The sequence below is a fragment of the Antechinus flavipes genome, chromosome 1 (genome assembly GCF_016432865.1).
Source record: "Antechinus flavipes isolate AdamAnt ecotype Samford, QLD, Australia chromosome 1, AdamAnt_v2, whole genome shotgun sequence".
NCBI classification, from domain to species: Eukaryota; Metazoa; Chordata; class Mammalia; order Dasyuromorphia; family Dasyuridae; genus Antechinus; species Antechinus flavipes.
The window spans coordinates 215040898-215067503 of record NC_067398.1 but is presented as its reverse complement, the minus strand read 5'-3'; the positions used below and the strand labels follow the sequence as shown (position 1 = coordinate 215067503).

The 26606-nt window shown below is 36.5% G+C and overlaps 1 protein-coding gene across 4 annotated transcripts in view; it reads right to left on the bottom strand.

Moving 5' to 3' along the window:
• The window catches only part of RNF38 (ring finger protein 38), a 213994-nt gene extending 190111 nt beyond the window's left edge, over window positions 1–23883 (bottom strand). For 3 of the 4 annotated variants that reach the window (XM_051996147.1, XM_051996157.1, XM_051996168.1), the window contains exon 1: window positions 23560–23663. Coding sequence is in view for 1 of the 4 variants with exons in the window: in XM_051996138.1 (XP_051852098.1) it covers window positions 23560–23809 (250 nt within the window). In the remaining 3 variants the exon portion in view is untranslated. Of the gene's footprint in view, window positions 1–23559 lie in introns of all 4 variants that reach the window. The other variant, XM_051996138.1, reaches the window with a different exon arrangement.
• Between the last annotated feature and the right edge of the window lie 2723 nt (window positions 23884–26606).

Here is a 26606-nt window from a genome sequence, read left to right as displayed (position 1 = left end):
AAAACTTTTGGATCTTCGAATGGTCAGAAAATGGAGAGCAGATTATAATAACCTCAATCAACAGGTGAATGAGGGAAAAGGGAAAAAGCACAGGTCTGGATCAGGTCGGCAAACCTTATATCCTGACTTGGAGATCCTCATTGGTGAATGGATTGCTGACAGGAGAGCAAAGGCCTTGGTTATGCGCAGGGCTGATATTCAAGCATTTGCCCTTTCAATGGCACCAGAGTTTGAAATGGTCTCAGAAGGATTCAAAGCATCGCAACACTGGTTGGACGGTTTCCTTCAACGGCATGAACTGTCCCTAAGAAGATCAACAACACTGTTTAAGCTGGAAGATGCTGAAGTTATTAAACGTGCACTTTCATTCAAGTCCTTTATTGATTGGATCGACATTTTCAAGTACCAAACCTGCAATATGATTGCTATGGATGAAACTGCAGTGTCTATGGGACAAGGATCTCAAACAACAATTCATCACAGGGGTGCAAACCTCAATCTACATTCCCACCACTGGCTATGAAAGTGCACAGGTCACGGTGTTTTGGCAATTCCTTTGGATGGAAAGAAAGCCACACCTCTAATCATCAGCAAGGGCAAGAAAGATAAGCTTGACTGTCTATCAGGCATTTACATCCTTGAAACCGAAAAAGCCTGGTGTACACAAGCCATTATAAGAAAGTGGGTTGATTTAATGCTGCCACTTGTTATGCGAGGTAACCAAAGAGGTCTGATAATCTGGGATTCAGCCAGCACTCACCGCACTAAAGAAATGAAGAACTTCCTTGCAGAGAGAAGAATAGATCAAGTAATGATTCCTGCAGGAATGACTGCCTATCTCCACACCCTTGATATGCAATAAACAAGCCATTCAAGGACCATTTGCTCATGGAAGTCAATGACTACATTGAAAATAGAATGGAAAGAAATCAGCGTAGAAACTTAGTGAAGCCCTGTCTGCAAGAAGTTGTGACTTGGGTGAAGAAGTCATGGGATAAAATTACTGACAGCTGTGTCGCCAAGGCACTACGAGCAGGTTACATGTTCATTTAAAGAGAGCTATATTGCTGGACATGACAGATTGGGTCCACTTCTTCTGAAGGAAATAGAGGCACAAGACATCCAGGACGGAATTCAGGGTATGGACACTTATGACGATGTTGTTGAAGAAGATGACATGATCATTATTGAATAAAGGTACTTTTTTTTGTTCACATTTACCTGTTTATTAAAATTGCTGTCAATGTTCAGTAAAATAAGCCCTCCCCTGAAAATAAGCCCTCTGATGGGGTTTTTTCCCCCTGTCCAAATAAATAAATAAATAAAAATAAGACAGTGTCTTATTATCGGGGAAACACGGTATATGGGGGGGGGGGGCAGGGAGGCTGCTGGCTGTGGGTACTTGCAGGAGGAAGGAATTCTTGGTTTGGGGTTCCTGGACAGAGTGAGGAGCTTGAGGTACCATCCTCCCACCCCACGATTAGAGGTGCTTACACTAACACCACTTATTAAAAAAAAAAAAAAAAAAAAAAACAGCACATTAGAAAGAACTCCACCATTGAAACATATTATGGGAACAGGGAAGAACAGGATTCATCTTCAGAGGAGGATATTTTAGTTAAAAAAAAAAAAAAAAAAAAAAAGCTTCTATCCCAAAGAGTAATGTGAAATGGCTCTCTGCATATAGAAAATTTATAGAAAAACTCAAAAAGGAATTCAAGTATCAAATGAGAGACACTGAGGAAAAAATAAAGAAAAAAATCTAAAACTATCCAAGAAAAACAAAATTATGAAAAAAAAAAAAGTTAACCAATTAGGAAAGGAGATAAGAGTCTCAAAGATGAAAATAACTCTGAAAATTTGAATTGGGCAAGGGGAAGCCAGTGAAGCTATGAGAGATCAAAAAATAACAAAACAGATTATAAAGAATGAGAAACTAGAACAGAATATGAAACAACTCATAAGAAAAACTACAGATCTGGAGAACAGATCAAGAAGAGACAATATAGGAATGATTGGACTACTAAAAAGTTGTGTCACAGAACCTTGACACAATAATGCAGGAAGAAAACTATCCTTCAATGATAGAACATGAGGGTAAAGTAGAACTAGGAAAAAATCCACCAATCACTAACTCAAAAGAGATCCTTTGTGGAAAACACACAAGAATATTATTGTCAAATTCTGAAACCCCTAGATCAAAGAGAAAATTTTGCAAGAAACAAGAAAAATACAATTCAAATATGCTGGGGTTACAATTAGAATTATAAAAGACCACAGGTCTTCTAATCATATCTACAGATAAGCAAAAGAGAACTAGGCCTGCAGCCAAAAATATCAGATCCAGCAAAATTATCTATAATTTTGAATGAGAAAAAATGAACATTCAATGAATTTGCAGATTTTCAGGACTTTCTATCAACCAAACTTGAAATTAACATCAAATTTAACATGTAAGAGCCAATATCAAAGAGCAATTTTAAGGAACTCAACATGGACAAACTATTTAAACATGGACAAACTGTTTATGTTTTTTCTACATGGGAAATGTATACTTTATGTTTAAGATTTACATCAACAACAGGTTAAGCTCAAAAGAACAATTGGCAAAGGAAAGGTAAAAATAGTAATTATGTTATATAAATGAGGTGCAGAGGAAGAATAGACAAAGAGACATTAGAGAAGGAAGGAGGGCTCATAATTCTGAAAACATACTCACTCAGGAATGAGTTCAATAAACAACACTACATATATACCATGAAAAGTACAGCACTCTCTAAAATCTATAAAAAAATAAGGGGAGAAGGATGGGCAGAGGGGGAAGCAAAGAGTGAGGGAAGACCACAAAGAGAGGGATCCCTGGGGGGAAGGGAAAAGAGGTTAAGTAACAGCATGGCAAGTTATGGAGCAGAACTTAAAAGATGCAGCAGGGAAAGGAAAGATGTGTATGTGGGGTACATGTGGGTGTAAAATGTGTGTATGTATGTATATATCTACATATGTATACATAAATATATATTTTCTTAACTGCAGCTTGCTTGGAGGTAATGGGGCGGATGAACAGGAGATATGAGTCTGTGTGTGGGTATATATATATATGTACATTTGTGTATATAAATATGTTCCTTTTAAACTATAGTCTGGAAGTAGGAGGGGATAAATGAGTAAAGTAAATAAGGTATGCAGCAGAGGACAAAAGAATAATTTACAAAAGTAAAGATAGACACTCCTAACACACACACACACACACACACACACACACACACACACATATATATACTTTCTTCTTGGCATTTGTTGTAATATATTTTGAATCCTCCTTGATGTTCTACTGGGCACATGATAACATTCTCTTTTGTTTTGTATTGCTTTTTTGTTTTTCTTTTTGCTTATTCTGTTTTTTCAAATAAAGTAATAGAAATGAAAAAAATAATAATTATCTTATGGTTCTGACAGAGGAGCATAGCGAAAAGAAAAAGATTAATACAGGACATGACTGAGCACAGTGTTGTCTGCTGGTACCCTCTGCTTCTAGGGAGAGGGTGAAACTTATGGGTTGCTGGTGTTTGAAAATTCGGAATATATGTGTGTGTTTATATGTGTGTATACTTACTAATATATGTGTGCATATATGGATTCATATATATACAAAGATAAGTTTTGAGAACAAAACAAAGAAAAATATATATTTTTTAAATTAGTAAATACTCAGCTTTTGAATACTAACTACAACTGTCAGTGGAGTTTTGAATTGGCCCAACCATTCTGAAGAGCAATTTAGAACTATGTTGAAAAGGCAATCAAATTGTGAATCCTTTGATTCAGCAATATCACTACTATGTATGTCTGTGTCTCAAAGAAATCATAAAAAAAGGAAAAAGCACCCACATGTATTTTTATCACAGCTTTTTTATGGTGGCAAAAAAATTTGAAATTGAAGGGATATAGTTGATAAGTTGTGGTATATGAATGTAATGGGATATTATTTTGCTATAAGAAATGACAAGCAGGATAATTTCAGAAAAACCTGTACTTACATGAACTAATACAAAGTAAAATAACAACGTCCAGGAGAACTTTGCTCATAGTAATAGCAATATTGCAAGATGATCAACTATGATAAATTTAGCTCTTTCCAGTAAAACCATGATCCAAGACAGTTCCAAATGACTTATGATGGAAAATGCTATCCACATCCATAGAAAGAACTGATGGAGTCTGAATGCAGATTGAAGCATAATATTTTCACTTTGCCTTTTTTGTGTTTTTTCCTTTTGATCTATTTCTTCTTTCACAATATGACTAATATGGAAAAATGTTTTATATGATTGCACATAATCTGTGTCAAGTTACTTACTAGTAAGGGGGGTGAAGAAGAAAAGCATAAAGAAAAATTTGGAACTCAAAAAAATTTTTTAAATAAAGGTTTTAACCTTTTTAACCAAAGAAGAACTAGAGATCATTATTGATCACAAAATAGAAAATTTTGATTATATGAAATTGAAAAGTTTTTGTACAAACAAAACTAATGCAGACAAGATTAGAAGGGAAGCAATAAACTGGGAAAACATTTTACAGTCAAAGTTTCGGATAAAGGCCTCATTTCCAAAATATATAGAGAATTGACTAATTTATAAGAAATCAAGCCCTTCTCCAGATAAATGGTCAAAGGCTATGAACAGACAATTCTCAGACGAAGAAATTGAAACTATTTCTAGCCATATGAAAAGATGCTCCAAGTCATCATTAATCAGAGAAATACAAATTAAGACAACTCTGAGATATCACTACACACTTGTCAGATTGGCTAGAATGAAAGGGAAAGATAATACAGAATATGTTGAAGATGGGATGTGAAAAAACTGGGACACTGATACGTTGTTGGTGAAATTGTGAATACATCTAGCCATTCTGGAGAACAATTTGGAACTATGCTCAAAAAGTTATCAAACTGTGCATGCCCTTTGACCCAGCAGTGTTACTACTAGGCTTATATCCCAAAGAGATTTTAAAGAAGGGAAAGGGACCTGTATGTGCAAGAATGTTTGTGGCAGCCCTCTTTGTAGTGGCCAGAAACTGGAAACTGAGTAGATGCCCATCAAATGGAGAATGGCTGAATAAACTGTGGTATATGAATATTATGGAATGTTACTGTTCGGTAAGAAATGATCTACAGGATGATTTCTGAAAGGCGTGGAGAGACTTACATGAACTGATGCCGAGTGAAATGAGAAGGACCAGGAGATCATTATATACTTCAACAATACTATATGATGATCAATTCTGATGGACATGGCCCTCTTCAACAATGAGATGAACCAAATTAGTACCAATAGAGCAGTAATGAACTGAACCAGCTATACTCAGCGAAAGAACTCTGGGAGATGACTGAACCACTACATAGAATTCCCAATCCCTCTATTTTTGTCCACCTGCATTTTTTATTTCCTTCACAGGCTAATTGTATACTATTTCAAAGTCCAATTCTTTTTGTACAGCAAAATAACTGTATAGACATGTATACATATATTGTACTTAACTTATACTTTAACATATTTAACATGTATTGGTTAACCTGCCATCTGGGGGAGAGGGTGGGGGAGAAGGAGAGGAAAAGTTGGAACAAAAGATTTTGCAACTGTCAATGCTGAAAAACTACCCATCTTGTAAATAAAAAGCTATAAAATAAAAATAAATTTTAAAATGAAGGTTAAAAATTGTCTTTACATGTAAGTGGAATAAATAAAATACTGTTGTTTTTTTAAAAGGAAGCTAAGAGGAATAGGGAAAATAGGGGAAAATTCTCAAATTCATTTAATTCAACTTTTGTTGCATGTGATCTCTAATCCATCTTTGTGGAGTCCTCAGCTGTTTTAAGCAATGTTCTCCATTTTCTCACATTTTATATTGTACACAGCTTAACTTTTAACTGTTGCTACTGAATGGCCCTTAAATATCTTTTTTGGAGAAATAAAGGTCACATATAAATAGATGAGCTCTTTATATTAGACATTCACTTCACTATTCTAAAAGAAAATCATTTCCCAAATTTTTCATTTTGTTATTTTCTTTGAGGGGTGGGAAGGAGAAAATGAAAAATAATTTTCCTGATCTAACAGCAATATAAATGTCAAAAAATAGAAAATAAAAAATGAATATAACAAAATTATAAAGATCAAGCATGACTTGAATGAAGAGAACATCTCTAACCCAGCATTTTTAAGAGGGAAGAAGAGGTCCACAGGAATTACATACTGCATGTTTTTAGATTTTTTCAATATGTTAAAATAAACTAATCCCCACCCCAATCTCTTTTTTTGATCTTTAAAAAAATACTATTTGTTTTATTGAATGACCCTCTGGAAAGTGGAGAAAAAAGGATGCTAAGTAAAACTATGACAATGTTAAAAAAAAAAAAAAGACATCAATAAAAACTTGTTTTAGAAAATAAAGACATTCTGAGAAATCTTATTCTGTTTTGGTGTTTACAGGATGAGCCACCAAGATAAACTAAGGGCTGCAGTCCATCTATTATCATTATCTGTTAAAAATATGGGCAGCTAGATGATGCAGGGTAGGAGTCAGGAAGACTCATTTTCCTGAGTTCAAATATGGCCTCAGACACTTAATAATTGTGTGACCCTGGGAAAGAAACTTAACCCTATTTGCTTCAGTTTCTTCATCTATAAAATAAGCTGGAGAAGGAAATGGCAAATCACTTCAATATCTCTGCCTCGAAAACACCAAATGGGATCACAAAGAATTGGACATGACTGAAAAAACTGCAATAAAACAAAAAGATTATCAAAGATTCTTTTATGTAAAATTCAGGTACAGATTCACAGCAGATCTACAAAGAAGTGGAAACTAGGGAGGCTGAAAACTGGGATTTGATGAATTATCCAAACTGAGTTCAAGGTCTGAAAAAAAGATCATCCACCCCTTACCCCTACCCCCTACCCCCCACCCCCGAGGGAGACTGGTGGGACAGATAGGCTGGCTCAAGGAATCAGGGTGCCTAACCTAGCTTACACACCAGTTAGCACAAAAGCTTTCAGATATGTTTGGTCTGAATGGAAAATAATGGGTCTATAACTAGGAAATGAATTATAGGAACTTGAGAGAGAACAGTTTCAGAAACATGGCTATGTTGCTCCTTCTCAGGCTGTACCAGTCAATTCTTAATTAGGTTATAGATATCCTACAATGACATTCTCATGACTTTGTCAATCACCCTGGTACCTATATTGGTCTTCCCCCTCTACCCCATTTCCTGATATCATTCTAATGAATTTCCCTGCTCCTTTCAAACAACCCCTCTAAAAATTTAACTATGTATTCCTCAACCTGCTCAAGCCCAACCACCTCCACTATGGTCACACACTGACAGTCACAACTTGGAAATCAACATCTCTTGGAATTGTGCCACTTCCAGTTTCAATACCAATCTCTCAACATAACCTTTTTCCCATCTTCCCTCCTTTCTCTCTCGAAGAATCATATACTACATGTACTCATCGCCACAGTCTAGATAGAGTTCTTGATTCTAGTTTCCCAATCCAATTTCCCCACTTTGCTCTGGCTTGCCTTGATCCAATGGTTAGTATTTTAATCTTTCACTACTATCTAAAATCTTTTGCTTCTTCAACTTTCCACAAGTCCTGATTTATGGATATTCATCCTGAATAACTCTTATCACTTTCATTTCTGCTCCTAGACAACTAAACACTGCTGAACAATGTCACAAGATAAAGTTAATTTTATCCAGCACAAAATCATGCAACATAACCTCAGCTAGTTTCTTGTTGCTCTTTGACAGGTCTACTCTTGATTGTATCATTCTCTCATTTTAGAAAATTAATGGTCCAAACTTCTCAGTTGGTCACCAACTATATCCCATTTCCCTATACTTAAATGACCCAGCTGACTACTTTAATAAAAAAAAAAAAAAACTGAATCATCTGACATTAATTTTTTTAAAAGACTAGAGAAACCTCATTTTATATATACTTAATAATCAGAAATTTTGAGTTGTAATACAACCTATATACTATACTATAAAATACACAAGTGGTTAGTCATAGAGTCCCTATTTAAATCATCTCCCTCCCCAAGAAGGAATCAAGTATTTCTCATGGTAACCAGTGCCACTTGCATATAACTCTAGTTGTTAGAAAATTCCTTCAAACATTAATGTTTTATACTTCTATACTATGCTGTTTGCTGTACTATACTGTTCATTTGTAGATAATCTAGATAGAAAAATGTCTTGCTGAAAACATTTGAGCCAGGTCGATTTGCTAAGAGTGTTCAGAAGAAATCCTGATGGGGTTGTAGGGAATTCTATTTTAAACTATTCATCTAGTTTTAACTATTCATTGATTCAATTGAAGTTTCTGAGTCTTCTGTGTTAATTTAAGTGGGATTAGAATCCCTTCCCTTACACTGTGTAAATTGTACATATTCAATGATTTAATATTTATTAAACTATAGAAAAATAAGATAATTACTGAAAGATTTCTTTAGTTCATTAAATAAATAATATTTATCATTCAATAAATATAAATATTTAAAGTACTGGGGTGGGAGACACTGACTAATTAATGAGACTGCAACTGCATGAATAAAAAAGAAAATAAAATATAGTATAATTCATGCTGGCAAAAATTTATAGAGAGATAATGAGTCAAATGGCAGGCAGAGGACGAACATAGAAGCAAAGCTGGTTGACTTCATTCTATCAATCTTAATTGTTGCTATTCAGTCATTTCAGTTGTGTCCAATTCTTCATGACCCTATTTAGGGTTTTCTTGGCAAAGGTACTGAAGTGGTTTGCCATTTCCTTTTCCAGGGTTTTACATATGAGAAAGTGAGACAGCCAGGACAAAGTGACTTTTGCAGAGTCACATAGTTAGCTTTTAAGTGTCAGAGGCCAGATTCGGACTCAGGAAGACTCCATATTCCTGATTCAGCACTCTTATCTACTGTACCACCTAGATGCCCATTAATTCTTCCCAAGGATTTGCCGCTTATCTACTTGGTAGAAGACCCCTAAACTCAACTTCCAATCTTTATTTTATATCTTTCTGTGGAACAGCCCTGATTCATTTTCTTATACCCATTCAGTTCCTATGATCTCCTGGGAACTACAGTGACACAAATCACCTTGTTAAAACAGGATACCTAGGAATAAAATACCATATATACTCGAGTATAAGCCGAGTTTTTCTGCCCAATTTTTGGGCAGAAAATCCCCTCCTCGGCTTATACTCGAGTCACTAGATAAAACATGTGTAAATATCCCTCTGAATGCCCCCTTGCTGTGTAGTATACAGCGTGATTTTTGGGTTAAAATTAGGGGCCTCGGCTTATATTCGGGTCGGCTTATACTCGAGTATATACGGTAAATACTAATAACTTAATGGTAACAAAAGAAAAGTGAAAAAGATATTGTAGGGACTATGCAGCAAACCAGAGAAAGACAGAGTAATGTTAAAAGAATATAAGCTTATGGAAAGAGGATAGAGCCAAAAGGTCATTAAGAAATAGGTGTGTACACATACATGCACATGCATATATACATACAATATATATGAATTCCTGTCTACCAACTCCTTTAATATCTTTTAATACACAAATCCTGTGGCAGAACAATTTTTATTTCTTCCACTGAATCCACTATATGACTGTTCCTAAAGATTTTACTCTTAGTACCCTTCTTCCAGCATTAAAAAGAGTAATGAAAGCAATGAATTCATTTCTTTCATTATCTTCTTGAAACTTAGTTAATGCAGTCTGAACACTCCTAGCAAATCAACCTGGCTCAAATGTTTTCAGCAAGACATTTTTCTATCTCAAATACCTCCAAATGGACAGTATAGTACAGCAAACAGCATAGTGCAGAAATAGTATAAAAATTTTAGTTTTTTGTATAGTGCACTCCAAAATCCTGAGAACATAAATATCCAAAAAGATTTTTAGATTACACACATACACACATATCGCTGAGTAGTAACTTAAAAGACTGATATAAATCGATTTCGCTTAAAACATACCTGCCCTACTGAAATCCTACTTTAAAAGGATACCAGAATGGAAGGTTTTAAACAGAAACCTTATTGCCTCAGTTTCCCCATCTGTAAAATGAGATGGAGAAGGAAATAGCAAATCACCCATGTTTTTGCCAAAAAAAAAAAAACCCAAATGGGCTCTTGAAGAATTGTGTACAAATTGAAAATTAACCAACAAATTTATTTATTAGCAAATTTTTCTAAAGATTTTTAGAAAATACTCAAGTATATGGTTTATTCAACCCTACAAGTTTTTCCTTACAATTTTTTTTTAATATTCACTGCAATAAAGTTGACTTTTTCTCACTGGTTTCTAAGTCAGTTTGTTAGTACATTAGTCTATTTCCTGGTCCTAGATAAAGAAGCTATAATGTCAGGAAAATGGTGATACTTGAGAAAACTTTTTTTTTTAAATAGTATTACAGCAGTGATGATGATGGTAGTGATTATTCTGATAGATTTAAATAGTTACATTGTAGCTCTGAGGAAATGTGGTGGGCAGATAACATTAATTTTATTTAATTGCTCCATAAGAATTAAACTTACAGGTATGTAGTATTGATTCTTAACAAATCATAGTTCTTCCTCTAAAGCTAAAAATATGTATTAGTAACAATAATAGCTAGTATTTGTACAGAACCTTACAACAATTCTGTGAAATGTAGATATGAACATCTATATTTTTACATATACCCATATAGATGTTTTTAAAAATATTTCCAGCTCATTAAGAACATAGATTTAGACCTTCTGTCAAAATATTTATAAACAAGGGAAAAAATAATCATCATTCAATACCATTACATAATGTTAAAATTATAAGATTTAATAATCAGTGGAATTATTTTATCTATTTTTTTAAAATTTCTAGAAAAAGCATAATTTATCTTGAAGCTCTTCAGGACAGGGTTTTTCTTCTTTTTGAATTTGAATTTTTTCCTGAGTATCAGAACACATTTGTATATAATAGGTGTATCTCGAAAATGGTATAAAAATCAGACTTTTAAAAATTAAATTAAATGGCCAAGCTTGTCCCTAAAAAATGTGAGAATGTTCCTCTCTTTCTTCCTTGTGGTTATGGGAGAATATGTCAATGGGACTCTGCATACACTATCAAGACTAAATTGATACATTGATTGGTTGTGCTGAACTGCCTTTTTTTTTTTTTTTCTTTTCTTTCTTATTTCTTTTTGTTTACAAGGATTGGCTTTCTGGGAAGGGGAGGAAACAGACATATCTGGAAATGAAGATTACATAGAAACAAAATATGTTTATAAAAATTTGAATCAAATTAATTTGAAAACACAAGGCCAAATGAGGGGTCAGCAAATCCTATTGAGAATAAATTTGTGAAATAAAGTTTTTGTAAAAAGTATTCATTTAACTTTTGCTTACATTTTAATTTACAGTGTATATAGAAAGACAACATTTTACATTTGGCCATGCTGTGTTTCAAGTGATTTTTCTTTTATTTTAACAAAATTTTTTTCCATTTTATGCATTAACAAAAGTGTTTTTAAACTGAGGGTTTTTTTCCTCCTTTGTATTTGGTAAATTTGCTGACAGTGTCAAATGATTTCACCTATTGAACTCGTATCTGGAAAGGAAAGGCATATAACAGTGGCTAAAATAACTTAAAATAATGGCAATAACTGGGGGGGAAGGTAAGAGAGTAAGAAAGTTAATGCTTGTTAATTATAAAAGTAAAAGCTATATATAAAAAGTTATAGTAAAATTTGGAATTAAAAAAGTTTTGGGGTTTTTTTTGTTGTTGTTGTTTTTGTTAAAGCAGTACACTAAATATGCTTACTAGAGTGAACTCGGGTTTTCAAGACTGGGGTATGTGTTTAGGATGCGGCAGACTCCAGACTGCTAGAGAGAATGCTGACAAAGGCTACAGATTTATGGATTTGCATGATGGGCACAGCTAAGTGAAAGAGTTCTTTAGAGACAAATGGTGTCAGACTCTTTCAGACCAGCTCCAGACACATGGAGAAAGAAAGACTTCAGAAACTACAGACTTTGTAGAGGAAGCCAGTTTTTCAACATGTCTCTGGTTTCCTGCTTAGATAAATGGACTTGCTTGTTATTAGATGGCCTAGTCTTTTGTGTAAACAGTGTCTAAGAGGAAGGAATTACACCTGCTGGCACAAATTTGGGGTAACTCTTACCTCTCTTTAAAAGACAGCACAAGGCAATATTTTCATTTAATAATAACCCTTAAAGAGTAAAAAATAAATAAAAATGGGAGGGAGGGGGCAATACTGTACATATAATTTTATCCAGTAATTCTCTCAGAGACTGGAAAAAAAAAAAACACGATGTCTGAAGGCCCTTTTACTCCCCACACCTCCTTCAAAACGTGGGTTGGAGCCTCCCTTAGAAGGGAAAGGAAGGGGAGGGAAAGCATTTATTAAGTACTTACTATATGATAAGATCAAAATGGGTCCATGACCTAGGCATAAAGAACGAGATTATAAATAAATTAGAGGAACATAGGATAGTTTATCTCTCAGACTTGTGGAGGAGAAATAAATTTGTGACCAAAGATGAACTAGAGATCATTACTGATCACACAATAGAAAATTTTGATTATATCAAATTAAAAAGCCTTTGTACAAATAAAACTAATGCAAACAAGATTAGAAGGGAAGCAACAAACTGGGAAAATATCTTCACAGTTAAAGGTTCTGATAAAGGCCTCATTTCCAAAATATATAGAGAACTGACTCTAATTTATAAGAAATCAAGCCATTCTCCAATTGATAAATGGTCAAAGGATATATATGAATAGACAATTTTCAGATGATGAAATTGAAACTATTACCACTCATATGAAAGAGTGTTCCAAATCACTACTGATCAGAGAAATGCAAATTAAGACAACTCTGAGACACCACTACACACCTGTCAGATTGGCTAAGATGAGAGGAAAAAATAATGATGAATGTTGGAGGGGATGCGGGAAAACTGGGACACTGATGCATTGTTGGTGGAGTTGTGAACGAATGCAACCATTCTGGGGAGCAATCTGGAATTATGCCCAAAAAGTTATCAAACTGTGTATACCCTTTGATCCAGCAGTGTTACTTCTGGGCTTATACCCCAAAGAGATACTAAAGAAGGGAAAGGTTCCTGTATGTGCCAAAATGTTTGTGGCAGCCCTGTTTGTAGTGGCTAGAAACTGGAAAACTAATGGATGCCCATCAATTGGAGAATGATTGGGTAAATTGTGGTATATGAATGTTATAGAATATTATTGTTCTGTAAGGAATGACCAGCAGGATGAATACAGAGAGGCTTGAAGAGACTTAATGAACTGATGCTAAGTGAAATGAGCAGAACCAAGAGATCATTATACACTTCAACAACGATATTGTATGAGGATATATTCTGATAGAAGTGGATTTCTTTGACAAAGAGACCTAACTCAGTTTCAATTGATAAATGATGGATAGAAGCAGCTATACCCAAAGAAAGAACACTGGGAAATGAATATGAACTATTTGCATCTTTGATTTTCTTCTCAGGTTATTTTTACCTTCTGAATTCAATTCTCCCTGTGCAACAAGAGAACTGTTTGGTTCTGCAAACATATATTGTATTTAGGATATACTGCAACATATCTAACATATATAGGACTGCTTGCCATCTAGGGGAGGGGGTGGAGGGAGGGAGGGAAAAAATCGGAACAGAAGCGAGTGCAAGGGATAATGTTGTAAAAAATTACCCTGGCATGGATTCTTTCAATATAAAGTTATTATTAAATAAAATTTTTTTTAAAAAGTACTTACTATATACCAAACATTGCATTAAATTATTTACAGACATTTCATTTAATATCAACAACCTGGAGGGTAGATGCTATTATAATATACTCATTTTACAGTTGAAGAAACTGAGGCAAAAGATTTCATTGATTTGTCCAGAGTCGCACAACTAAGTGGCTAGATTTGAACTCAGATTGGAGAGATAAACAAGATTCCTGAAACACCTATCAATGCCTCCCTTAAGACACATTTACAGAACCTACTGGATATACATAGAAACACACTTAGATTTGATATATACAATGCTTTATTAAAAATACCATGTTTGACTGAATAAAAAGGGTTTAAACAACACTTAACTAGTTACATGCCAAGAACTGTGCTAAATACAGGGATATAAACAAAAAAGACAGAACCAGATCTCAAGTAATTTACATTCTATCTAATGGAGACAACATATATTTTTGATGATATAATTTTGAAAAGCACAAAGCAAAGCACCTACCTCCAAGGGTTGTTGTGAGGATCAAATGAGATAATACTTGTAAAATACTTTGTAAAACTTAAGGTTTTATATAAATGCTAGCTCATTACTATTGTTATCATAACAGAATCTAAACTTCAAAGGACACCAGAGGCCAGCTAGCCCAAAGCATTCCTGAATCAGTCTCCTCAATAATATAAATGACCATCCAACTTTCACTTCAAGGCCTCCAGTAAGAGAACTATTATCTCTAGAGGCAACCTAACCCACTTTGGAATAGCTATTATTGTCAGAAAGACTCTTCTTACACAAAATCATTAAATGCATCTTTTTGTAATGTACTTATTGCTCCTACTTGTGCCAATTAATAGTCTCATGACCTTGGTCTTCAAGTCTCAAAAGCCTCAGTTTCCTCAGCTATAAAATGATTAGATGAAATTACTCCTAGAGTTCTGTCTAAATGTGTGTGATATTCCATCATCCTGTCAGTCTGAGAAAGTTATAAACTTTACTCATATTCACTGTTTTGTTTTCCATGAAATGTAACTAAAGTTTAAACACTCTTTTTCTAAATTATTTTTGATGATCCTTAAATATAAAAACCAGTGTTTTAAGAAATATCAAGTCACTATCTGCTAATTAGCTAGACTAGTGATCATTATTCTTTGGCGGGCTTTTCTAAGATATAGGCTAAATTCTGGCAGAGAGAGACAGAGACAGAGACAGAGCCAGAGGCATAAACATACATTCCAGTTCTCTAGCTATTAGCATATGAAATCAGGAAGAAGTTTCCCGTCTTTCCCTCCCTTCACTACAGGCCCAACCACCCAAGACCTACTGTACCAGGATTGCAGAAATGAAATGTTCCCAATGAAAAAGCAAAAGAACAATCAAGAGTTTAATCCTGAGAAGAGATATCTGTATAAAAAAGAATGGTAAGATGCTAATGAAAGTAGTTCAAAATTCCAAAAGGAAATTCAGATTTTCCAATTAAGGAGAAGAAGAGGAAGAGAATGAATATTCATACAGTACCAACTAAGTATTTTGCAAAGCATTTTTACAAATATTATTTCATCTGATCCTCACAATAACTTTGCTATTATTATTCTCATTTTACAGAAGAAGCTGAGAAGTAAAGTAACTTACCCAGAATCACATGGCTATTAAGTGTCTTAAGTGGGGGCTTAAAACTCAGGTTTTTATGAGTTCCTTAAGAATTAAGCATTGGTTTATTGATATATTCATAAAAACAGAAGGTAAAAACATGAATTATTCAATTCATTTCTATTTACACACACATAAAATGGATTCTCTCTTTTTCAACTCTCAAAAAGAAATGTCACTTCTGAAATGACTGTCAGTTTGTTTCTCCAAAAATAAAAAATATTGAATCAAATTAGCTCATGACACCACATTGCTATCCTTACAAATAAATCAAATGAGTTTTTGATGCCAAGACAAAAATCACACTGGGCACAAAGAATTAAAGTCAAAACAAAACTATATACTTTATATAATGCCATATTTCTGAAACTGCTTCATTTATAATGTTCAGAGAATTACTGATGAAAGGTCACTAGAAGACAAAAGCTCTAATATACGGTTGGGGTGGGGAGTGGAACCACAATCAAACACTTTAACCTGAGTGTCAGTTTCTCTACCTATAAAACAGGGTTAAATAAAACTTACAGAAATAAAGCTTACAGAAGTATTGTGAGAACAAAATGAGAAAACCTGTGAGAAAATACTCTATTTTTGAGAAAATGAGAAACTTCAAAGCAGTATATAAATGGACTAGTATGGCTGGTAATAATTTTAATAACTATAATTAATAAGGAAATTCATTTTATACAATTCAAGGTACTAGCTTGTGATACTGGGCAAGTCACATTCCCTCTGTTTGCCTTAAGTTTCCTCAATTGTAAAACTGAATAATAACACATTCTTCCTAGGATTGTTATGAGGGTCAAATGAGATAATAATTGCAAAAGTATCTGGCATAATGCCTGCACACAATAAGCTATATAATAATAATTATTAGTATTTGTATTACATATACCTCCAAGGATTGTTGTAAAGATCAAACAAAATAATAATTGCAAAGCACTTAGTAGAATATCTGGCACACTATACAAATGCTATTGTTATTATTATTATATTGCTATTATTAACACTTTATTATTAATATAATTAACATTTCTTTTTTTATAATTAGTGTTATGAATAATAATGTATATTATAATTTCATAATTTTGATTTTTTAGAGGTTACTATCCAGAATGCCTGAGGAGCAAAGATGCCTTATAATCAGTGTTTTGTTTTAAACAAAGTTCAACACTTATTAAGTGCCAACTATATGTAAAGTACTAGGAAAGTACAAAAAGGAAAGAAATCTCCCAGAGAATAAACTTTCTATCAGGGTGTGTGGGGTGACACAACATATACTCTTCCCATAATACTGTGAGTCTAAAAATAATGATAAACATTGCTTACTTGACACCTCTTGTTTCCAGTGCTAAATAATGAGATCCTGATATCTTTTTGATAAGAGCTTCTTATTCTTTAATAACATATGATTGTGGTATTTTAAAGTACTAACCAAAAAAAGAAACACAAAAAATAAAATAATTATTTTGATAGATCCATGACTACTTGAGTAAGGCTGTTCCCTCCACTATCAAATTCTCTACTCTTTTTCATTCTAGGAGTCTTTCATAAATCCTTTTCTGGAAGTTAATTCAGTGGGATAGAAGCCTTCAAAAGAATCCGCCACTAAAATTTTAAAATAAAAGACAACAATAATGCATAACAAATATTATCCCATTTTTTGAATGTATAACTTATTTTTAAAAACTAAGAAAAGAAAAAAAACTACCAATATCATCTAAAAGAAAGAACACTAATGTTTACTCAACAACAAATGTATACAAACTATGCCTGAGAGATGATCATCTTTCTCTCCAAGAAAATTGAATGAATCATTCTACCATCATAAATATATATACTAAACCTTTTTCAAGTAATCTCACAAACTAGCCATTTTAACAATGTTTTAGAATTCGGCTTGGGCTCTATACCTTCCTGGACCTAGACTTGGCGGCACACAGACTGAATATCAAGGATTATTATATAAGCCCATAGCAAGGGCTTCCTTCCATGCTATGGAAGAAATGAGTAAATGATACACATTTTACAATGTGAACTCAACTCCAACTGAGAGGTCAGTAGATACATAGAAAAGAATATAGTAGGACGATTCAAGTGGGAACTAAAATCTTTACTTAAATACATTACATTACAGGACATTGAATGAATCTGTAAATATGAGAAGTAAACTATTATTTCTGAAGATCTGTGAATAATGGCTAGAAGGGTTCCAATTATAATTTTTAAAAAAGGTAAATTCCATGAACCTAATGTGGCTCCAAGACAAAAAAAAAACTTATTATTAAAAAGATGCCCTCCTTACCTGAATAAAATACTGCTGCAAGAACAGAGAATATCAAATAATCCCACAAGGAATGAAATACAGGGCGTCCCAAAAGTCTTGGTGCAATTCTAACTAAACCTTTTGAGATGCCCTTTATATATTACATTTTAATTAACAGGAAGACCGTAGTGATGTGGAAATTATTCCTGAATCAGCTGTCTGTGTATAGCCCAAACAAGAAGAATGAATAACAAGAAAAGAATAAGGCTTACAAGTCAAGTTAAAAGCATTTATTAAGCACCTGCTACTGCCAGACACTGAGCTAAGTCCTGGAAGAATGAAGAAAGGCAAAAAAAAAAAAAAAAAAAAAAAAAAAAGGTCATCCCTACTCTTGAGGAAGTCGGTCTGATGGAGGAGACAACATGCAAACAACTATGTACAAACAAGATACAGACAATGGTGAAGGAGAATTTACTAGCACTAAGGAATATCAGCAACACTTTCTTATGTGTACATAGAATTTTAGCTGGGAATTGAAAAAAACAAGAAAGTCAAAAATAAAGGAAGACAGAATTCTAAGGAGGGTAAAATACCAATGTAAATACCAAGAATCAGGAAATTCAATATCCTGAGGAATTATCTTTCATCAATAATTTGGAAAAATAAAAATGATGGTATAATAACTGACATTTATAGAGTGGCTTTAGATAGCACTTTTGCAAAGTACTTTTACAAACATTATTCCATCCCTGAGAAACATGTACTACATACAGGTTTTAGTGACCCCATTTTATAGCCAAGAGGTTCAAGTTCACACAGCTAATGCCAAGGTGAAATAAAGATATAAAAGATATATTTGTCCAATCTAGAGATGACAGAAGGACTAGATGGATAACTGATTTGTTAGAAATGAGATGAAAAAACATGATAGCAAGCCAGAAATAAATAAGACATTTAATAGTAAATCCTTAGCACTAAGGTTCAAAAAATAAATCTTAAAAGTACCAGGTGAGGAATGAGTTAATGCAATAATGCTAATTTGCTCTTAAATTGCAACAATAAAAGTATAGGATACAGGAAAAGACTAGTGATACTCAAACTGTATTCTGTCTCCCTCTGAATATAATATTCCAGATGTGGTCTGGTCTAGACACATATTAGAAAGAATATTGGTAAGCTTAAGTATTTCTAGAAAAGGGTAACCAGTATAAAGAGAAAGTCTTAATCTAGAGATAATTTGCTTGAAGAACATATATTGAATTTTTTTGTGATAGCAAAGAATTAGAAGATGTTCATTAATTGAAGAAGGGCTGAACAAATTGTGGTATATATATGCAATGGAGTATTACTGAGAAATGACATATGTGATGAATACAGAGAACAATGAAAGATCTACATGAAGTAATGCAGATTGAAGTAAGAAAACAATATACACAATAACTTTAAAAGTGTAAATAGAAACACACACATACACACACACAAATCAGCAGTGAATACTGCAAAATTATAAGGAAGCAAGTATGACTCAAAAGAAGGGAAGAGGCCCCACCTATTTGCAGAAGTGGGAGGTACACAAGTGTTGCACACTAAATGTATTTCAAAACTTTTTTTGAAATACTGATCAGTTTTGCTGATTTTTTCCATTCTTTTTCTTTTTTGATTTTCAGAAATACTATTTGTTTATATGGAATGGTTTTCAAAGTGCAAGAACATGGAAGAAACAATGAAGACATCAACAGATGACAGACATCAAAAAAAATCTTATTTTTAAGAACTGAAAAGCATGATGGGGTGGAAGGATAGGATAAAATATAATCACATGTTAAAATATTTGAAGTATTATCATTTGGAAGAACTGGACATATTTCGCTCAGTCCAAAAGGGCAGAACTAAAACCAGTTGGTAAAAGATAAAAGAGGAAAATTTCAGGTCAAGACCTTTCTAATATAATCCCTGTATCAATGAGTTTAGTGAATAAAAAAAAGTGAAATGGGTTGTGCCTCATTAAGAAATAAATTCCTCCAGCAGAGGCCAGATGACCACTTATAGAGGATGCCACAGGGATGATACATGCTTTGGTTAGTAGTTAAAGTAGGTAACTTCTGAGGTCATTTCTAACGCTGAAATTCTATGATTCATTTAACTTCATAAATACCTTCTGGGTATGATCCTATCAAGTTTACAATATAACATGAATAACAGCTCAATATATTCCAACTTCAAAATACTCCCTTAAAATATTATAAAGTTCCTAAAGTTTAAATATAAAATTTCAAAACTTATTTATGTTAATTATCCAAAAATGTCCCCATCATCTTAATATAGTTAACTTTCAGTTAATAATTTTTAAAAATTATCTGCACCTAGTTTTCAATTCCACCCTTCCAACTAAATACTTCTAGGCCAGTTCTAAACCAGACACATCTATTAGTCTGTATTCAAGAAAATTTGCTATTTTTCTAAAATCAGCCTAACCAGAGAGGGAGTTTTGTTTTTTTCAGGGCCAAATAAGTACTAAAAGTTGCTGAGAAAGAGGGAGCAACAGTACCACCTCAGTTTCAAGTACCAGCCTCTTCTTGAATTGAGAGGTACCTTCCAGGCCACACAGTCTTGTGAAGACTACAATTTCAGAGCTAAAAGAATTCTTGGACATCTAGTTTATTAATTTTATAGATGAAGAAAATGATACTCATAAAGGTAAAATTGTTGCTAGATAGCTATAACTTAAGGAAAAGAACTTAATTTTCCTGACTCTCAGGTCAGTGCTCTTTCCTTTATCCCGGCTGCCTTCTCATCAGTGGGTTCAGAAGACCACATCAAGAGATAAAAACATTCCTCCAAAAGCTGAGAAGTCACTAGTAAGCACTTAAATGCTCACTTTCTTTGTATCATTAGATCAGTGAAGTCTTCAAGAACCTAAGCAGTCCCTACAGCATAATTTACCTACTTCTTATGGTTCATTATCAATCAGCATAACTAATTTCTAAGTAATCAGATTATTAAAGGCAGTGATAACCACTTACAACATATAATTGTGTCCAAATCTGTCTTAAAATACTTAGATGATTTATTCTCCTAGTTTTAATATCACACTATTAAAATAGTTTAATTTTTATGTTCATCCCTATAGAAAGGTGAAAAGAAAAATTCATTAAGAGCACCTAAGAATAATCCTTCCTTCAAAATACTTTAGAAGATAATATAAAAGAAAACTAAGAAAATACAACTTTAGCTCTGCTACTACACCCAAAGCCAGCAAAATCATGCTCATCACGCCAACTGCTGTCAAGAGACAGAGCTATTGTTTCTAAAAAGTCCTGGGAGGCCAAATTCTCTTACCATTCATTCTTCCTCCCCCCACCCCAAAAAGAAAATAGAAATAAAGTCCTTAACAAAATGGGCAAATGTTTCCAGAACATTATCTAGAACACCACCATTCTAACCTAGAGGGTTCAGGGCTATTACAGCAGCAATGGCAGCCAACTCACGAGAGGGAAAAAATACTTTCCCCTTAAAACTGAAATTTAAAATTATGAAAAAATTACTTCTTTTCCTTTTCCCCAGCTATCTTAGTATTTTCATAGATTTTCTTTTTATTATATGTCACAGCTCTCTAAGTAGTTATTTATATATACAAGTGTGTATATGTAGGCATACATAGACACGTACATATAAGCCTATAATAAATTTTCAGCTTTTAAACACAACCTAAGTTTAATTGTACACGATGATTAAAAGAAAAGATCAACTGAAAAAAAAAAAGAATCAACTGATTTGATAGAATGTAAATCTCTCATAAAGGAGAATTTTTCCAGAACAAAATTGTTTTGTTTTGCCTTTTTTTTTTTTTTTTTTTTGGTATCCCCCAATGCCTAATACAGTGCTTGGCACACAGTAGGCACTTATAATAAATGCTTGTGTAATTACTAACTGTTGACTTTTATTCTCAAAAACAGATTATAAATCCAAAATGAAATGACTGACCTAACCCAATCTCTTACAGTCTCAAAAACACATGTCATAGTTCAGAAGTGAGACCTACCACGAGTAGCTGATCAGTATCTACTACAGGATAAATATTTCTAAAGATGTGACTTGTAAAAAGTTTCATCTCCAAAATGAACATCAGGAATAGTCTCTTCCCTACTGAGATTTCAGGACTACACACCATAGATAAATTATTTCATGGACGCCATTACCGAATGTTAATTACCATTTGTTAATACTACACTCTTCGTGGTTATGTTAGGATTAAAGACAAAAGAGTCTAGCTAGAGGACAATTAGCAAATTTATGAATCAGGCTATTCCAATATGAAAAATAATTAGCTTAGGCTCCTAAATTTTGACTGCCTACATAAAATTCAAGATTCAAACATAATTTGAACTGTATGGGGATAAATCTTCCACAGCAGGGTTCTAATTAGAGAATTTACTAATTATTCTTTCATCTTCAGCACTGACAAAGACTAAACCACGTATGACAGGAAAGAGAACTTTTTTTTTTTTTTTAAAGTACTGATTACTGTTAATCAAAGAAAATCAAAGGAAACTCCATGGAATAGCAATATCGTAAATAAGTACTAAATCTCCAACGAATTGTACACATGATAAACACACCTCCAAAACGATAAAAATCTGGTACTCACTTAACTTTCAGTCCCTTCTCCAGATACCCTCTCCTGTTTTATCCTCTTTCCTTCTAAAAGTCAACTCTTCTTTTTCTTTTCTCCCTACTTTTTTTCAAATCATTTTTTTTCCTTCACTTCCATCTACACATAACTCCCCTCAAGAAAAAGGATTCTTTCAATATCTTCCCTTCAAGCTGCATCCTCAAGTAAAAACAAAAACAACCACTCCAAAATCCAAAAGAAAATTCCACTTCGCTCTCCGGGTCACCGCTCCCATTACCTCTCCCCCCTTTCTAACACACCAGCGTCCAATCCACTGAACTTCCTACATTCTCCCTGGTAGGACTGACTACTTAGTCTTCGGACCCCTTCGTTCTTCCCAGGACCGCCCCCTAATCCAGCGGTTCCCAAGGTGTGGTCTTGAGTAATAGACCGCTGGGTTGCTTAAGGGAATCAAGCTGGAAAGCACGTGTTCACTTTCACTTAGGGGCAAAATCATTTGATGGAATTTTTTTTTTTTTTTTTTTTTAAGAAACTGACAAACATACTGCAGTCTCATCAAAAGCGATAAAGGTCTTGCATTAATTAAGGTTTAAGACTTTTGCTTGGGGGGTGGAAAGTAAGGGGAAGGGGAGGCTTAGCGAGGCAGGGGGTGAAGAAGGGCAGTAAAGATCGAAGCAGGTGAGGCACGCGGGGAGGAGGGGGTCCTACCGCTCTAGGGCACTGCCTGAGCCCCCGGCCGAAAAGTTTCAGAATCATTCACAGCCCTATTCCCTCACCCTAAAACTCTTTCTAAAAGCTCTGAAAACATTGAAACTCCTTCTCCTCTGCATTTCCTACACTTCTCATTCCTTTTTTCCCCTTTTTTACATCCCTCTCCCCCCGCACCCCGCCCGCTCCAGTTTCCTTTTCCCCATATTCAGCTTCTTTCTTCCCTCCTCTTGCCCAGATGCCCCAACATCTGCCCTTTCCTACCCACTACCCCTCTCCAGCCCCGGGGGCAAAGTGTCAAGTCTAACTGAACATCTGGGCAAGTGAGCCCGCGGGTCTTCCCCACTCTCTCCCCACCCCACTTACCCCAGCAACCCGGGGTAGAGGAGTGGGAGTCTTGTCCCGCCCCGCCCCCCCGCCGGCTCCCCGGCACCGGCCCCGCCTCATTTCCCCAGCCCCCCTACCTGCTCCGGAGGTTCTGCTGCCGGCGCCGCCGGGGGCCGCCCTCTGGTGCCCGGGGCCGGTAGGGCCGGAGGCGGCGTGGCCCCCGGCGCCCCCTCCTCCGGCCTCGGGGCGATGCGGCTGCCTCGGGTGGCGGTGGCGGTGGCGCCGGCCGTGCTCCGAGAGGCTGGCCCCGGGCGGCGGCGGCGGCGGGAAGGGAGCGGCGGCGGCGGCGGCCGGGGCAGGAGCGGCGGCGGCTGCGCTTCCGCTCATGGCGAGCCGCCGGGAACTCCGGGCTGGGCGGGAGCGGCTGTGCTCGGGAGCGGCCTGGGCCCGGCCGGGCGGCGGCGGAGAAGGAGGAGGAGGCGGCGGCGGAGGAGGAGGAGGCGGGGAGCCCGAGCGGGAGGAGGAGGCGAGGGAGGAGGAAGCGGCAGCGGCTCCCAGCAGGAGGAGGAGCAGGAGCAGGAGCGCGAGCCTGGGAGCAGCCCCAGCCCAGGAGGAGCAGCGGAGGAGGAGGAGGAGGAGGAGCAGAAAAAGAGGAGGAGGAGGAGAAGGAGGAGGAAAAAGAGGGGGAGAGGAGGAGGAGGAAAAAGGGGAGGGGGGGAGGAGGAGGAAGCGGCTGGGGAAGGAGGAGCTGAGGAAGAGGAGGAGGAGGAGGAGGAGGAGGAGGAGGAAGAGGAGGAGGAGGAGAAGGTGGAAGGGACCGCTTGTGGACCCTAGGGGTTTGAGGCGCCGCGGCTCTGCTGCCCCGAGGTCCGGCCTGGAGAGCGCTGCCCGCACGGCTGGGCGGCCGGCCGAGCTAGGGGATGGGCATCGCCCACCCGCCTCCGAGCTCAGAGGGGCCTGGACTGTGCGGCCGCGGTCCCGGTCCCGGTCCCGATCCCAGTCCCGATCCTAGTCCCGATCCTAGGGACACTGACTGCGCGGCTAAGAAGCGCAGAGCTGGCGCCCGCGGGGACAGGCTTCCGGGCACAGAGCACAAACTAAGTTCAGGGACCAAAGTGGACGGAGGAGGAGCGCGATCACGACGGAGTGAGCGCCCGCCCCTCTGCATCAGCGCCCCGGAGGAGTGGGACTGGGGGTGGGGGGCGGTAGTTAGGGAGCGCTGGACGCTCCAGGGGATCCCTGCGGTGCCCCAAGCTATAACTTCCTGCTTCTTTTTCCCGAAGATGCCCCCCAGCTTCCCTTCTCTCCCTGCCCTCGGATTCAGACCTTGGCCTTGGGGCAAGTCATTCATTGATTTATTCCTATTAAGCCAGTCCGTTTGTCTCGGTCTCTCAGGCTCTTTTACTACTCTTCTTCCTCATTCTTTCATCTCTTCTTTCTCTCTTCTTGTCTGTATCTCCCCTTTTCTCTTTTTTCCCTTTTTTTTTATCTCTCTTCTCTCTCTCTCTTTCATCTCTCTCCTTCCTCTCTCGATCTTTCCTTTCCCACTGGCTCTCTTCTGTCCTCCTTGTTTCTCTTCCTCTCTCCCTTTCCCTGTTGCCTCTCTCTTTTCCTCTCCCTTCCTTTCCCTTTTCTGTCCCTCTCTTTCTCTATGCTATAAATTGTTTACACTTTATTCCCTTCCCTCTCCTCCCCACTCACTCTTCTTTTCCCTTCACTTCTCTTTGCAGCAGCAGAAAAGAAATATATATATATATATATCCTTTCCATTCTTAGGATCTATATACATATATTATCACCTCAGTTGACTCCCCTATATCTTCCAGATAAGTAAACAATTCCTTCTCATCCAGGGAGAGAGGAGGGGAAAGGTATGATAGGGCTGAACTTCTCAAATGCTTTTTAAAAAGTTGGGGTAGGAGGATAGAAGGGAATATGAAAAGGAAAGCTGAAGAGAAAGTTTCTGGGATACTCTTGACATCTCTGCCCCAAAGCCCTGCTTCAGAAAATAGGTACTGGAGCAGCTGGATGGTGCAGTGACTGGAGACTAGCCCTGGAGTCAGGAGGACCTGAATTCAAATCCATCCTTAGACACTTAAACACTTCTTAGCTATGTGATCCTGGACAAGTCACTTGACCCCATTTGCTTTGCAAAAAAATAAAATAAATTCCTTAAAAAAAAATTTAAAAAGGTACAGAAAGGCTTCTGCATGTGTAGCCATACTTTTCATAGCTTAGAGCCACAAGGGACCTTCTTGTTCATCCAATCCAGATGCTTAGTTTGACAGAAGAGGAAATTGAGACCAAGTGCCTTCTCTCTTGCCTCCCTGCTCCTCTTCCCAAATTAGTTATATTCCCTGAGTCTTTATCCTAAACAGTGTCATGAACTTGCTCACTTTTTTCTCAGTAAGCAGTGAACTTAGTCAAAAAACCTGTATTTGATTTCTAGAGGATGATAAATTTAGAACAGACATCAGAGATCATCTAATCCAACCTCATTTTATAGATATATAGAGAGGAAAATTGAGACCCATGGAGACAAACTAACAACTGTCTCCTGGTTCTTCTATATGTCCAGTCTCCTTTGCTGAATCTTTTTCCAAGGCATGCCCACTCACTGAAAGTGTACCCCAAGTTTCTGTCCTGGGCCCTCTTCTCTTATTCTCCTATACTGTCCTACCAACTCTCAGAGAATTCAATTATCATCTCTGTGCAAATATTAGAAAATCTGTTTATCCAGACCTAACCTCTCTCCTGAACTCGTCTCATAACTTCCCACTGGACATCTTAAACTGTATTTCCTATAGCTACCTCAACTCAGCAAAGGTGAACTCTTATTCTTCCCATCCACCTACCCCTTCCTAATCTCCTTATTTCTAGCAAGGTTACCACCATCCCCCCAGTTACCCAGGCTTACAACATTGTTGCCATCCTCAGCATCTTACTTTCTCACCCCACCAAATCCAATTGGTTGCCAAGTCTTATTCTTTTCAGAATCTCTCTCATATGCCTTCTTTTTACTCACCCACTAATCACCCTGAGTACAGGTCTTTGTTACCTCAAGGTGACCCAAGTCAAATCCTACCTTCTATAAGAGGCCTTTTTTTGTACTACCCTTTTCCCTGTCCTCTATGGCTAATACTTTCTGTGATTACCTCCTGTGTATGTTCATAGTTGTTTGTAT